The 15,949-nt window shown below is 62.8% G+C and overlaps 1 protein-coding gene across 1 annotated transcript; it reads left to right on the forward strand.

Moving 5' to 3' along the window:
* Nucleotides 1-913: 913 nt before the first annotated feature.
* On the forward strand, nucleotides 914-14,541 carry LOC141478540 (neuroligin-2-like). Its single transcript, XM_074167570.1, is given in 10 exon segments — nucleotides 914-1,250; nucleotides 6,089-6,128; nucleotides 7,282-7,448; nucleotides 8,974-9,159; nucleotides 10,044-10,833; nucleotides 13,540-13,849; nucleotides 13,903-14,163; nucleotides 14,165-14,245; nucleotides 14,247-14,318; nucleotides 14,320-14,541. Coding segments are annotated over 10 exon segments (2,235 nt in total). The 5' UTR covers nucleotides 914-1,144.
* The last annotated feature ends 1,408 nt before the right edge of the window (nucleotides 14,542-15,949 follow it).

Genomic DNA, 15,949 nt, shown 5'->3' on the forward strand with positions numbered 1-15,949 from the left:
GTTTTGGGGGGAATTTGGGGGATTTTGGGGTCCCCGAGGGGGGGGGTGTCGGACACCCCCTGCCCCACCCCCCCACCAACTGACGTTTTCTTCTGCTTCTTCTTCTCTCCCTTCCCCCCCCCCCCCCCCCCCCCAAAAACCCTTAACATCCTCCCCCCCCCCTCCACCCCCCCCGGTCTGTCCCTCTCCCCTCCCCCCTTCCCATCATCCCTTTCTGCGTCCGTCTGTCCCCCCCCCCATCCGTCTGTCCCCCCCCCGTGCCCCCCATCACCCCCTGTTACCCCCACAACCCCCCCCCGTCCCCCCCCCATACCCCAATGACCCCCCGTGACCCCCCCAATGTTCTCCCCATGCCCCCCCATATGACCCCCCCCAAACCCCCATATCCCCCCCACCCCCAATGACCCCCCCGATGACCCCCCCATCATGTCCCCCCCACCCCTCCCCATATGCCCCCCCGCCCCCCATATCCCCCCCCCCACCCCAATGATCCCCCCCATCTCCCCCCACCCCCCTTATGACCCCCCCCAAACCCCATATCCCCCCCCCAATGACCCCCCCATCTCCCCCCACCCCCCCCCGTATGACCCTCCCCGCCCCCCATATCCCCCCCCAACCTCCCCCACACCCCCCTCGCCCCCCCCAGCCCCACCATGTCGCACCCCCCCACCGCCACCCCATAGCACACCCCACTCCCCCCCCCCCCCCACCCCCCCCCCCCCACCCCCCAAAAAAAAACCCCCACTCCCCCTCCCCCAGCCATGCCGCCCCCCGCCGATGGCGCTGGCCTTGACCTTGGCCCTCTGGGCCGCCTGCCCCCCCCCCCGCCGCCCCCCAACCGCCCCAGCCCCCCCCCCTCCAGCCCCCGCCGCCGGTGGCGGGGGGGGGGAACCCCCCCCCGGACCCCCGTTTCCCGGTGGTGCCCACCCAGTACGGGCGGCTGCGGGGGGCTCGCCGCGACCTCAGCAACGAGCTCCTGGGCCCCGTCCAGGCTTTTTTGGGGGTGCCTTACGCCGCCCCCCCCCCTGGGCCCCCGCCGTTGGGCCCCCCCCGAGGCGCCGGCCGCTTGGGGGGGGGGTGCGGGACGCCACCCGCCTTCGCCCCCGCCTGCCCCCAAAACCTACGGGGGGGCCCCCCGCCTTTGATGCTCCCCCTCTGGCTCAGCGACAACCTGGAAGCCGCCGGCGCCTACGTGGCGGCCCAGAGCGAGGACTGTCTGTACCTCAACCTCTACGTCCCCACCGAGGACGGTACGGGGCGGGGGGGGGGGTCGGGGGGGGGAGCTGGGAGGAACTGGGAGGGACTGGGAGGGACTGGGAGGGACTGGGATGGACAGGGAGAGGATAAAAGCATCCCCATCCTCAGCCTCTACGTCCCTATGGAGGATGGTTGGGGGGTGGGCGGGGTCAAGAGGGCGTGGGCGTGGCCAGGCAGAAGTGGGCGGGGCTGGGTGTGGCACATGGGTGGGGCTGGAGGGACTGGGATGGACTGGGAGGGACTGGGATGGACAGGGAGAGGATAAAAGCATCCCCATCCTCAGCCTCTACGTCCCTACGGAGGATGGTTGGGGGGTGGGCGGGGTCAAGAGGGCGTGGGCGTGGCCAGGCAGAAGTGGGCGGGGCTGGGTGTGGCACCTGGGTGGGGCTGGGAGGGACTGGGATGGACTGGGATGGACTGGGAGAGGACAAAGGCATCCCCATCTTCAGCCTCTACGTCCCTATGGAGGATGGTGGGGAGTGGGCGTGGCCATGAAGGGGTGGGCGTGGCCATGAAGGGGTGGGCGTGGCACATGGGTGTGGCATGGTGGGTCTGGGTTGGACTGGGATAGACTGGGATGGACTGGGATGGACTGGGAGAGGACAAAGTCATCCCCATCTTCAGCCTCTACGTTCCTATGGAGGATGGTGGGGGGTGGGCGGGGCCAATAGGGCGTGGGCGTGGCCAGGCAGGGGTGGGCGGGGCTGGGTGTGGCACCTGGGATCGACTGGGATCGACTGGGATGAACTGGGATGGACTGGGAGAGGACAAAGGCATCCCCATCCTCAGCCTCGACATCCCTATGGAGGATGGTGGGGGGTGGGCGTGGCCAAGAAGGGGTGGGCGTGGTCAGGAAGGAGGTGGGCGTGGCCAAGAGGGATGGGCGTGTCCAGGCAGGGGTGGGCGGGGCATCTGGGCAGGGCGGGGAGGGGCAGCCCTGACCTCCCCCCATTGGAGGATGGTAGGGGAGGGGCGTGGCTATTTCGGAGGGGGCGTGGCTACCTGGAGGGGGCGTGGCCGTGTGTGAGGTGGGCGTGGCCAAGCAGGGAGGGGCCGGGCCCCGCCCCTTCGCGGTGGGAAACGAGGAGGAAAAAGGGAAGAAAAGGGGCAAATTCGGGCAGGAAACGGGGTGAAAAAGGAGGAAATCGGGTAAAAAGGGGGGGGGGGAGGTCAAAGGGAGGCCCCGCCCCCAAATCCCCGTGTCCAATGGGGGTGGGGAATGGGGAGAAAAAGGAGGAATTTGGGCAAATTTAGTGTTGGGGTGAAAAATGGAGGATTTGGGAAACGGGGTGAAAAATAGGGGGTTTGGGGTAAAGCGGGGGGGGGGGGGGAAAGGGGGGGGTGGGGTGGGGGTGGGGGAGGGGAGGCCGCCGCTGGCGGTGGAGGATGGAAAAATGGGGGTGAAAAGTGGGGGAAATGGGCAAAGCGGGGTTGGAAAAAAAACCAAACCCGGGGAAATGAAGAAACGGGGCAAAATCCGGCAAAATTGGGCAAAAAAAAAAGAAATGGAGGGAAAATCGGGGGGAAAAATGGGAGGGGAGGGGGGGAGGGGATGGGCTCTGCCCCGCCCTCTGTGCGCCCCTCCCCCCCCCCCCCGGGATGGGAAATGGGGCGAAAAAGGGAGGAAATGGGCAAAAACGGGTGAAAATCGGGAACCGGGGGGTGTGTGTGTGAAAATCGGCAGAAATGGGGTGAAAAAGAGCAGATTTGGGCAAAAGCGGGGGGGGGGGGGGGGATGGGGGGGGGGGGTGAGGACAACAACCACCCCCCTCCCCCTCGGGTACCCCCCCCCCCCCGCGGCCGGATGCTCCCCCCCACCCCCCCCCACCCCCTCCCCCCCTGGAGGCTCCCGGGGGGGTCCCTGCTCCGGGGGGGGGGTGTCCCCGGTTGGAGCAGCCCCAGCGCCATCAGCTCCCCCACCCCCCCCCCCACCCCTCCCCCGCGTCCGTCTGTCCCACCCCCACCCCCACGGCCACCTCCATCCCAGGGTCCTCCAGCCATCCCAGCATCCATCTGTCCTCCATCCATCCATCCATCCCGACGTTCTCCATCCATCCCAACGTCCTCCACCCATCCCGACGTCCATCTGTCCTCCATCCATCCATCCATTCCCAACGTTCTCCATCCATCCCAACGTTCTCCACCCTTCTTGGTGTCCATCCCCGTGTCCTTCACCCATCCAACGTCCATCCCAACATCTTCCACCCATCCCGACGTCCATCTGTCCTCCATCCATCCATCCCAACATCCTCCACCCATCCCAGCATCCATCTGTCCTCCATCCATCCATCCCAATGTCCTCCACCCATCCCAATGCCCATCTGTCCTCCATCCATCCATCCCAACGTTCTCCACCCTTCTTGGTGTCCATCCCCGTGTCCTTCACCCATCCAACCTCCATCCCAACGTTCTCCATCCATCAATGTCCATCCAACCTCCGTCCATCCCAATGTTCTCCACCCTTTTTGGTGTCCATCCCAGTGTCCTCCACCCATCCCGACGTCCATCTGTCCTTTATCCATCCATCCCTACGTCCTCCATCCAATGTCCATCCCAACGTCTTCCACCCATCCCAACGTCCATCTGTCCTTCATCCATCCCTACGTCCTCCACCCATCCCAGCGTCCATCTGTCCTCCATCCATCCCTCCCCACGTTCTCCACCCTTCTTGGTGTCCATCCCTGTGTCCTCCACCCATCCAACCTTCATCCCAACGTTCTCCATCCATCCAATGTCCATCCAACCCAACCTCCATCCATCCCAATGTTCTCCACCCTTTTTGGTGTCCATCCCCATGTCCTTCACCCAACCAACGTCCATCCCTACGTCCTCCATCCAATGTCCATCCCAACATCTTCCACCCATCCCAACGTCCATCTGTCCTTCATCCATCCCAACGTCCTCCACCCATCCCGACGTCCATCTGTCCTTCATCCATCCCTCCATCCCTATGTCTTCCATCCATCCCAGTGTCCATCTGTCCTCCATCCCCACGTTCTCCACCCTTCTTGGTGTCCATCCCTGTGTCCTTCACCCATCCAATGTCCATCCCTACATCCTCCACCCATCCCAATGTCCATCTGTCCTTCATCCATCCCTCCATCCCTACGTCCTCCACCCATCGCAGCCTCCATCCAACCTCCATCCATCCCAACGTTCTCCACCTTTCTTGGTGTCTATCGCCATGTCTTAACCCAACCAGTGTCCATCCCTACGTCCTCCGTCCATCCGGACGTCCATCTGTCCTTCATCCATCCAACCTCCATCCACCCATCCATCCATCCCTCCATCCATCCATCCCATGTTCTCCACCCTTCTTGATGTCCATCTCCACATCCAATGTCCATCCATCCTTCATCCATCCCTCCATCCATCCGTCCCTACGTCCTCCACCCATCCCAGTGTCCATCTGTCCTTCATCCATCCATCCCTCCACCCATCCCCACGTTCTCCACCCTTCTTGATGTCCATCCCTACGTTCTCCACCCATCCCAGTGTCCGTCTGTCCTTCATCCACCCCTCCATCCATCCGTCCCTTCGTCCTCCACCCATCCCAGTGTCCATCTGTCCTTCATCCACGCCTCCATCCATCCGTCCTTCGTCCTCCACCCATCCCAGTGTCCATCTGTCCTTCATCCCTCCCTCCTTCCATCCGTCCCTACGTCCTCCACCCATCCCAGTGTCCATCTGTCCTTCATCCATCCATCCATCCATCCATCCCTACGTCTTCCACCCATCCCAGTGTCCATCTGTCCTTCATCCATCCCTCCATCCATCCATCCCTACGTCCTCCATCCATCCCAGTGTCCATCCGTCCTTCATCCATCCCTCCATCCACCCATCCCTACGTCCTCCACCCATCCCAGTGTCCATCTGTCCTTCATCCATCCATCCCTCCACCATCCCCACGTTCTCCACCCTTCTTGATGTCCATCCCTACGTCCTCCACCCATCCCAGTGTCCATCTGTCCTTCATCCCTCCCTCCTTCCATCCGTCCCTACGTCCTCCACCCATCCCAGTGTCCATCTGTCCTTCATCCATCCATCCATCCATCCATCCCTACGTCCTCCACCCATCCCAGTGTCCATCTGTCCTTCATCCATCCCTCCATCCACCCATCCCTACGTCCTCCACCCATCCCAGTGTCCATCTGTCCTTCATCGTCCATCCCTCCACCCATCCCTACGTCCTCCATCCATCCAGTGTCCATCTGTCCTTCATCCACCCCTCCATCCATCCATCCATCCCTACGTCCTCCACCCATCCCAGTGTCCGTCTGTCCTTCATCCCTCCATCCCCACGTTCTCCACCCTTCTTGGTGCCCATCCCCACGTCCATCCCAACCTCCATCCCTCCCTCTGTCCGTCCGTCCATCCCCCGCCCAACCCCCCCCACCCCCCCCCCAATGGCCCCATTTTGGGCCCCCCCCGCCCCCCCCCCCCGCTTCTTGCCCCGTTTTCCCCTCCCCCCGCCCGCTTTGGGGGGGGAGGGGCTCATTTTGTCTCTTTTTTATTATTAATTTTTGGGGTTTTGGTTTTTTCTTCTCTTCCCCCCCCCCTTTTTTCGGGGCCGAACAAACAAAAAACGGTCATTTTTTAATTTTTTAATTTTTTGGGGTCTTTTTTTTTGTTTTTTTTTTTGGTTTTTTTTTGTTTTTTCATTACTTTTGGGCCCTTTTCCCCCCTCCCCTCCCCTCTCCTCCCCCCTCCCACCTTCCCCCTCCCCCCTCCTTTTCCCCCCCCCCCCCTTTCCCCATTTTCCCCTCCCCCTCCCCCTCCCCCCTCCTTTTGGCCCCCCCAATTTTTCCTCCTTTTCTTCCCTTTGGTCCAGGTTTGCTCGCCAAAAAGCGCGAGGACGGCGCGGCCGGCGGCCCCCCCCCCGGACGCAGGTAGTTTTGGTGCATGTTCCTCCAGTTTTGGGCAAATTCTTCTTTTTTTTTTTTTTTTTCTCTTTTTTTTTTTTCTTTTCTTTTTGTTGTTGTTGTTGTTATTTTTTGGGGGTTTTTTTTTGGTTCTTTTTTTGGGGTTTTTGGTTTTTTTTTTTTTTTTTTCTTCTTTCCACACCCCCCCCACCCCCCCCTTCCCTGGCCCCCCCCCCCCCTTTTCTTTCTTTCTTTCTTCCCGGGGGCCTCCCCCCCCCTCCAAATTTCTACCCCTCCCCCCCCCCCCCCACTCGGCTTTTGGGGTCCCCGCCCCCCCCAACCCACCCCCCCACCCCTTTTTTTTTTTTGGCTGCCTCTTTTGGTTCTTTTTTTCTCCCCCCCCCCTCTTTTTTTGGTGTTTTTTGCTGGTTTTGCTTCTTTTCGGGGGGGGGTTTGGGGGGGTGAGGTTTTTGGGTTTTTTTGGTGGTTTTTGGTGGTGGGTTTTTTTTTTTTTTTTTGGACATGTGTTCCCCCCCCCCCTCCCCGCCTCCCCGCCCCTTTCTTCCCCGCCCCCCCCCCCCCATTCCCGGACGTCGGGGTCCGTGTCCCCCCCCCCCCCCCACCGTATCCCTCCCCCCCCCCCCATCATCGTTAAAACAGCGTTAATGAGGCCCCCCCCCCGTTGCCACGGTGATGGCGATGCTCTAAAAAGGATGGGGGGGGGGGCACGTTGCCATGGAAACAGGCCGGGGGGGGGGGGGCAACACTCCCCCCCCCCGCCCCCAAAATCCTGACTTCCCCCCCCCCCCCCCCAAAAGCTCCAGCCCGTGACCTCTGACCCCGGCTGTCACCTCTGACCCCACCCCCACCCCCCTCCCCCATCACCAACGGGGGGGGGGGGGTGTGTGTCCCCAAAATGACATGGGGGGAGGGGGGGGGGAATGGAGGAGGAGGGGGGGGGGGTCCCCCGTGCTGGGGGGTGGGGGGGGGAGGGGGGGGATGGAGGGGGGGGGGGGGTTGTCCCTCCAAGAGGTCCCCATTGGGGTGGGGGGGGGTGTGTGTTCCCGAGGTGCCGGGGTGTCCCCAGAACTGGGGGTGGCCCTGACCTGCCCCCCCCCCCCCCTCCCCAAACACTCCTCCCCCCCATCCCCCACCCCCACCCACCCCCCCCCACCCCAGACATCCGGGACAGCGGGAAGAAGCCGGTGATGCTCTTCCTCCACGGCGGCTCCTACATGGAGGGGACGGGCAACATGTTCGACGGCAGCGTCCTGGCGGCCTACGGCAACGTCATCGTGGTCACCATGAACTACCGCCTGGGCGTCCTCGGTATGGGGTTGGGGGGGGGGTGGACACTGCGGTGGGGGATGGGGGAAGCTCTTTGAGGTCACGGAGACACCGTGGAGAACCTCCCTGGGGTCATGGTTTGGGCTTGGGGACACCACGGAGAACCTTCTTGGGGGTGGGGGACGCCATGGAGAACCTTCTTGGGAGTGGGGAACCTCATTGAGGTCATGGGGACATCACAGAGAACCTCCTTGGGGGTGGGGACACCATGGAGAACCTTCTTGGGGTCATGGGGACATCACAGAGAACCTCCTTGGGGGTGGGGACACCATGGAGAGCCTCCTTGGGGATGTGTGTTGGGTGTGGGGACATGGGGACATCCTGGAGAACCTTCCTAGGGTCATGGTTGGGCTTGGGGACACCATGGAGAACCTTCTTGGGGTCATGGGGACACCATGGAGAACCTCCTTGGGGATGTGTGTTGGGTGTGGGGACATGGGGACATCCTGGAGAACCTTCCTAGGGTCGTGGTTGGGCTTGGGGATGCCATGGAGAACCTTCTTGGGAGTGGGGAACCTCATTGAGGTCATGGGGACATCACAGAGAACCTCCTTGGGGGTGGGGTCACCATGGAGAACCTCCTTAGGGATGTACGTTGGGTGTGGGGACATGGGGACATGCTGGAGAACCTTCCTAGGGTCATGGTTGAGCTTGGGGACACCATGGAGAACCTCCTCAGGGGTGGGGAAACTTCTTGGGGGTTGGGAACCTCATCGAGGTCATGGGGACACCACAGAGAACCTCCTCAGGGGTGGGGATGCCATGGAGAACCTCCCTGGGTTCATGGTTGGGCTTGGGGACACCACAGAGAACCTCCTTGGGGACATGGGTTGGGTGTGGGGACACCATGGAGAACCTTCCTAGGGTCACGGTTGGGCTTGGGGACACCATGGAGAATCTTTTTGGGGGTGGGAAATCTCATCAGGGTCATGGGGACACCACAGAGAACCTCCTCAGGGGTGGGGACACCATGGAGAACCTCCCTGGGTTCATGGTTGGGCTTGGGGACATCGTGGAGAACCTCCTTGGGCTTGGGGACACCATGGGGAACCTCCTTGGGGTCATGGGGACACCATAGAGAACCTCCTTGGGGATGTGGGTTGGATGTGGGGACATGGGGACACCATGGAGAACCTCATTGAGGTCATGGAGACACCCTGGAGAACCTTCCTAGTGTCATGGTTGGGCTTGGGGACACCATGGAGAAACTCCTTGGGGCATGAGTTGGGTGTGGGACATGGGAACACCATGGAGAACCTCCTCAGAGTCATGGGGACACCACGGAGAACCTCCCTGGGGTCATGGGTTTGGTGTGGGGACACGGGGACACCATGAAGAACCTCCTTGGGCTGCAGGTTGGGCTTGGGAACACCATGGAGAACCTTCTTGGTGACATAGGTGGGACGTGGGGACGTCACGGGTTACTGCTCTGATGATCTGCTCCGTGGGGGAGGCCACCTCCCCACGTGTGTCCTCCCCCCCCGTGTCCCACCCCCCCCCCCCATAGGCTTCCTGAGCACGGGGGACCAGGCGGCCAAGGGCAACTACGGGCTCCTGGACCAGATCCAGGCGCTGCGGTGGCTCAACGAGAACGTGGGGCACTTTGGGGGTGACCCACAGCGAATCACCATCTTCGGCTCCGGCGCCGGCGCCGCCTGCGTCAGCCTCCTCATCCTCTCCCACCACTCGGAAGGTATTGTGTGTCCCCCCCCCTCCTCCCTGGGGACACCCAACCCCTCACCCCCAAATTGTCCTGTGGACCCTGAATCTCTCCTGGAACCCCCCGAATCCCTTGGTGGGACTCCATCCTCACGTCCCCACCACGTCCTCGTGTCCGCACAGCCTGGTGGGACTCCATCTCTGTGTCCCCCACCGTGTCCCTGTGTTGGTAGAACCTGGTGGGACTCCATCCTCACATCCTCACAAGCTGGTGGAACTCCATATCCATGTCCCCACCACGTCTCTACCTCCATAGAACCTGGTGGGACTCCATCTCCACGTCCCCACCATGTCCCTGTGAACATAAAACCTGGTGGGACTCCATCCCCACATCCCCACCACGTCCCCATGTCCATTCCACCTGGCGGGACTCCATCCCCGTCTCCCCACCATGTCCCCGCATCCATAGAACCTGGTGGGACTTCATCCTCATATCCCCACAGCCTGGTGGGACTCCATCCCCACGTCCCCACCACGTCCCTGTGTTGCCACAGCCTGGTGGGACACCATCCCCATGTCCCCATGTCCATTCCATCTCGTGGGACTCCATCCCCACGTCCCCACCACGTCCCTGTGTTGCCACAGCCTGGTGGGACACCATCCCCATGTCCCCATGTCCATTCCATCTCGTGGGACTCCATCCCCACGTCCCCACCACGTCCCTGTGGCCCCACAGCCTGGTGGGACCCCATCCCCACGTCCCCACAGCCTGGTGGGACTCCATCCCCACGTCCCCACCACGTCCCTGTGGCCCCACAGCCCAGTGGGACTCCATCCCCACATCCCCACCATGTCCCCACGTCCCCACAGCCTGGTGGGACCCCATCCCCACCCTCTCCGATGCCCCTGTCCCCACAGGTCTCTTCCAGAAGGCCATCGCGCAGAGCGGGACGGCCATCTCCAGCTGGTCGGTCAACTACCAGCCGCTGAAGTACACGCGGCTGCTGGCGGCCAAGGTGGGCTGCGAGCGGGCGGACACGGGGGCGGCGGTGGAATGTCTTCGACGTCAACCCTTCCGGGCCTTGGTGGACCAGGACGTCCAACCCGCCCGCTACCACGTGGCCTTCGGGCCGGTGGTGGACGGAGACGTGGTGCCCGACGACCCCGAGATCCTGATGCAACAGGGGGAGTTCCTCAACTACGACATCCTCATCGGGGTCAACCAGGGGGAGGGGTTGAAGTTCGTGGAGGATTCCCTGGAGAGCGAGGACGGCATCTCCGCCTCCTACTTCGACTTCACCGTCTCCAACTTCGTGGACAACCTCTACGGGTACCCCGAGGGCAAGGACATTCTACGGGAGACCATCAAGTTCATGTACACGGACTGGGCTGACCGGGACAACGGGGAGATGAGGAGGAAGACCTTGCTGGCCCTCTTCACCGACCACCAGTGGGTGGCCCCGGCGGTGGCCACCGCCAAGCTCCACGCCGAGTACCAGTCGCCCGTCTACTTCTACACCTTCTACCACCACTGCCAGACGGACGCGCGGCCCGAGTGGGCGGACGCGGCCCACGGGGACGAGATCCCCTACGTCTTCGGGGTGCCCATGGTGGGGGCCACCGACCTCTTCCCCTGCAACTTCTCCAAGAACGACGTCATGCTCAGCGCCGTCGTCATGACCTACTGGACCAACTTCGCCAAGACCGGGTGGGTGGGGTGGGGTGTGGGGGCGTGGGTGGGTGGGGGAATGAGGTCATGGGGGGCGGGGGGTGTCCCCACACCCTGGTGGGGCTCCATCCCCACGTCCCCACCATGTCCCCATGTCTCTGTACCCTGATGGGACTCCGTCCCCACGTCCTTGCACCCTGGTGGGACCCCATCCCCACGTCCCCACCATGTCCCCTGATGGGACTCCATCCCCATGTCCCCACACCCTGGTGGGACTCCATCACCCACATCCCCATCATGTCCCCGTGTGCCTACACCTTGGTGGGACCCCATCCCCACGTCCCTGTCTCCATCCCCATGTCCTTGCACCCTGGTGGGTGTCCATCCCCATGTCCCCACATCCCTGTACCCTGGTGGGACCCCATCCCCACCATGTCCCCATGTCTCTGTACCGTGATGGGACTCCATCCCCACGTCCCTGCACCCTGGTGGATCTCCATCCCCCCATCCCCACCACGTCCCCACATCCCCACAGCCTGGTAGGACTCCATCCCCATGTCCCCACCAAGTCAAGGGGAACGAGGACATGGAGGATGTGGACATGGGGGGACGGGGAGGATGGGAACGTGGGGACATGGGGGGAACATGGGGGATGGGGACGGGGGGTGGGGGATGGAGAAGGGGGGCGTCTGTGTGCACGGGGTGGGGGGGTGGGACAGTTGGATGGGTGGGTGGTTGGTTGAGTGGTTGGTTGGATGGGTGGTTGAGTGGTTGGTTGGATGAGTGGTTGGTTGGATGGGTGGTTGAGTGGTTGGTTGGATGGATGGGTGGTTGGTTGGATGGGTGGTTGGTTGGTTGAGTGGTTGGATGGATGGTTGGTTGGTTGGTTGGATGGGTGGTTGGTTGGTTGAGTGGTTGGTTGGATGGATGGTTGGCTGGTTGCTTGGGCAGGTGGTTGAGTGGTTGAGTGGATGGGTAGTTGGTTGGATGGTTGGTTGGGTTGGTGGTTGGTTGGTTGGGTTGGTTAGGTGGTTGAGTGGTTGGGTGGAAGGTTGGTTGATGAACGGGTGGGTAGTTGAGTGGTTGGTTGAGTGGTTGAGTGGAGAGGTGGTTGGTTGGACGGATGGATGGGTGGGTAGTTGAGTGGTTGGGTGGTTGAGTGGACACATGGTTGGTTGGGTGGGTGGGTGGTTGAGTGATTGGTTGAGAGGTTGGGTGGACGGGTGGTTGGTTGGATGGATGGTTGGTTGGACAGATGGATGGATGGAGGGGTAGTTGAGTGGATGGGTGGTTGGTTGAGGGGCTGGTTGGCTGGTTGGGTGGTTGGTTGGGTGGTTGGCTGGTTAGTCGAGTGGTTGAGTGGACACATGGTTGGGTGGTTGAGTGGTTGGTTGGATGGATGGATGGATGGATGGATGGATGGATGGATGGATGGGTAGTTGAGTGGTTGAGTAGTTGGATGGGTAGTTGAGTGGTTGAGTAGTTGGATGGGTAGTTGAGTGGTTGGGTGGTTGGATGGGTGGACGGGTGGGTGGGTGGTTGGATGGATGGTTGGTTGGACGGATGGATGGTTGGTTGGACAGATGGATGGACGGATGGATGGAGGGGTAGTTGAGTGGATGGGGGGCTGGTTGAGGGGCTGGTTGGATGGTTGGGTAGTTGTTGGTTGGGTAGTTGAGTGGTTGAGTGGACGCATGGTTGGTTGGATCATTGGTTGGGTGGACGGGTGGTTGATTGGATGGATGGACGGATGGGTGGGTAGTTGAGTGGTTGGTTGGATGGAAGGATGGATGGATGGATGGATGGATGGATGGATGGATGGATGGAAGGAAGGAAGGATGGATGGATGGAAGGATGGATGGAAGGAAGGAAGGATGGATGGATGGATGGATGGATGGAAGGACAGATGGAAGGATGGACAGACAGATGGATGGATGGATGGAAGGATGGATGGATGGAAGGATGGATGGACAGATGGAAGGATGGAGGGATGGATGGATGGAAGGACGGATGGACGGAAGGACAGATGGACAGATGGAAGGATGGAGGGATGGATGGATGGATGGATGGAAGGATGGATGGATGGAAGGATGGATGGATGGATGAAAGGACGGATGGATGGATGGATGGATGCATGGATGGATGGAAGGACGGATGGATGGATGGATGGATGGATGGATGGATGGATGGATGGATGGACAGACAGACAGATGGATGCATGGATGGATGGAAGGATGGATGGATGGATGGAAGGACGGATGGACGGATGGATGGAAGGATGGATGGATGGAAGGATGGATGGACAGATGGAAGGACGGAAGGATGGATGGATGGAAGGACGGATGGATGGATGGATGGATGGATGGAAGGACGGATGGATGGAAGGAAGGATGGATGGACGGATGGAAGGATGGATGCATGGATGGATGGAAGGACGGATGGATGGAAGGACAGATGGACAGATGGAAGGATGGAGGGATGGATGGATGGATGGATGGAAGGATGGATGGATGGAAGGATGGATGGATGGATGGATGGATGAAAGGACGGATGGATGGATGGATGGATGGATGCATGGATGGATGGAAGGACGGATGGATGGATGGAAGGATGGATGGATGGAAGGAAGGACGGATGGACGGATGGGTAGTTGAGCGGTTGGTTGGACGGTTGGCCAGATGGCTGGACGAAGCCCCCTCAGGGTCTCACCCTACTTTTTTTCTCCCCCTTCCCCCCCCAAAACAGGGACCCCAACCAGCCGGTCCCCCAGGACACCAAGTTCATCCACACCAAACCCAACCGCTTCGAGGAGGTGGTTTGGACCCGCTTCGACGGGAAGGACAAACGCTACCTCCACATCGGCCTCAAACCCCGCGTCCGCGACCACTATCGGGCCAACAAGGTGGCCTTCTGGCTGGAGCTGGTCCCCCACCTTCACAACCTCCACCAGCTGCCCCACGCCTCCACCACCACCCGTCTCCCCCCACCTCCGGGCGCCGGGCCCCCCCGACGACCCGTCGCCACCCGACGACCCCTTCCGCCTTCCCCCCTCCCCGCCTTAGAGGAAGAAGAAGAAGATGATGATGATGAGGGTGGGGGGGGGGGGAGGAAGAGGAGGAGGAGGAGGAGGAGGAGGAGGGGGGGGGTCGCCGACGTTTCGCCCCCTTCCCGGGGGACTCGCGGGACTATTCCACGGAGCTGAGCGTGACGGTGGCGGTGGGGGCCTCCCTCCTCTTCCTCAACATCTTGGCCTTCGCCGCCCTCTACTACAAGAGGGACAAGAGACCCCCCGAAGGGCGGGGGGGTGGGGGTGGGGGTCCCAGACGTCTCACCCCCCCCCCTCCCCACCACCACGGGGAGGGGGGTCGGCGGGGGGGCCCCCAACGATCTGTTGGGTCACGGCGGGGGGGGAGGGGAAGAGGAAGTGGTGTCCTTGCAGTTGAAACACCCGGAAAGGGGGGGGTCTTGGGGGGGTGGTGGGGGTGGGGATTGTGGGGGTGGACCCCCCCGAAGGTGGTTTGCGACCCCCCCCCCACCGGCCCCCCGGACTACACCCTGGCTTTGCGGCGAGCCCCCGAGGACGTACCGCTCATGACACCCAACACCATCACGGTGGTGGCGGGGGCCGGGGTGGGGGTCGGGGGGGGGCTGGCCGGCCTCCATCCTTTCGGCCCCCCCTTCCCGCCGCCGCCCCCCCCCGGCCACAACAGCACCCTACCCCACCCCCACTCCACCACCCGCGTATAGTCGCATCGGGACCCCCCCCCCATCCCCCACCCCATAGAATAACACACAAACAACCCCCCCCTCCCCCCTCGCCCCCCCCCCCAAAAAAAAATCCACCCCCCCACCCCCCCGGTGTCCCCTCCCACAAAACAGAACACACACACCCCTCCCCCCCCCCCAAAAAAAAAAAAGGGGGGGGGGAGGGGGAAGGGGGGAACCCCGCCCGGACGCCTGGGGGTGTCTCCTCCCCCCCCCCAACAATGGGGTGAACTCCCCCCCCCCCCCAACCTGCTTGCGTGTCCCCCCCCCCCAACGCCTGGGTCTGTTGAAGTGGGGACACCCCCTCCCCCCCCCAAAATCCAACACCACCCCCCCCCCCCCCAATTCCCCATGGAGGGATATTGGGGACACCCCCCCCCCCCTCCATCCGTTAAAGACGCATGGGGACCCCCCCCAAAACCCCCCTCCCCCCCCCCCCCCGGACGCCTGGGCCCCCCTCCCCCCCCCCCGAAGACGCATGGGAAGCGACCCCCCCTCCCCCCCCCCCCCGCAACGGACGCTGGGGTCCCCTGAGGACACATTTTTTTTGGGGGGGGGGGGGGGGACATGATAAACACCCCCCCACCCGGACACTGGGGTCCCCTGAGGTTGGGGGGGACGACACCCCCTCCAGGACACGGGGGTGCCCTGAAGAGGTGGGGGGGGGGGGGGGGGGGGCCCCCTCATGGGGTCCTGAGGACACATTGAGGGGGGGGACACCCAAAAAATACCCTCCCCCCCACCCCCCGGACTTGGGGGTCCCCCCCCCAGAGGCAGAAAGTGGGGGGGGGGGGAGGAATGGGGTACCCCCCGGATGCCCGGGGGAGCCCCGTCGGGGAGGGGGCACTTTGGGGGGGGGGTGCGGGGGGGGGGGAGGGGGGGGGTCGTCGTCGTCCTCCCCCTCCCCCACGCACAGCATCGTGCCCCCCCCCCCTTCTTCCCCCCCCCCCTCCCCCCCCCGCGTTGCATGTTCCCGACCCGGCGGCGGGAAACGAGTTAAAACCCGCAAAAACGAGGAAAAAAAAAAAAAAAACAAACCACTGAGGCCCAACGGGGGGGGGGGTGGGGGGAGGGCCGGCCCCCCCCCCCCCTCCCTCCCGTGACACCCCCCCCTCCCCCCCCCCAATCCCCGGGGGGGAGGGGAGGGGGAGGAGCATTCTCCCCCCCCCCGTTTTCTTTCTTTTGCGCTTTCTGTACAAAGAAAATTGTGCCAAACGCAGCAGTTTTGGGGTTCGGGGGGGGGGGGGAGGGGGATGGGGGGGGTGTGTCCCAGGGGCCCCCCCCCCACCACCCCCCCCTCCGCGTGCCAAGATGGCCACCGGCGCCGCCCGAGATGGCTGACGGGGGAGCGGGAGCGCGAGATGGCGGCCACCCGGAGCATCTCGCCGGT

The sequence above is a fragment of the Numenius arquata genome, unplaced genomic scaffold (genome assembly GCF_964106895.1).
Source record: "Numenius arquata unplaced genomic scaffold, bNumArq3.hap1.1 HAP1_SCAFFOLD_1538, whole genome shotgun sequence".
Taxonomy (NCBI): domain Eukaryota; kingdom Metazoa; phylum Chordata; class Aves; order Charadriiformes; family Scolopacidae; genus Numenius; species Numenius arquata.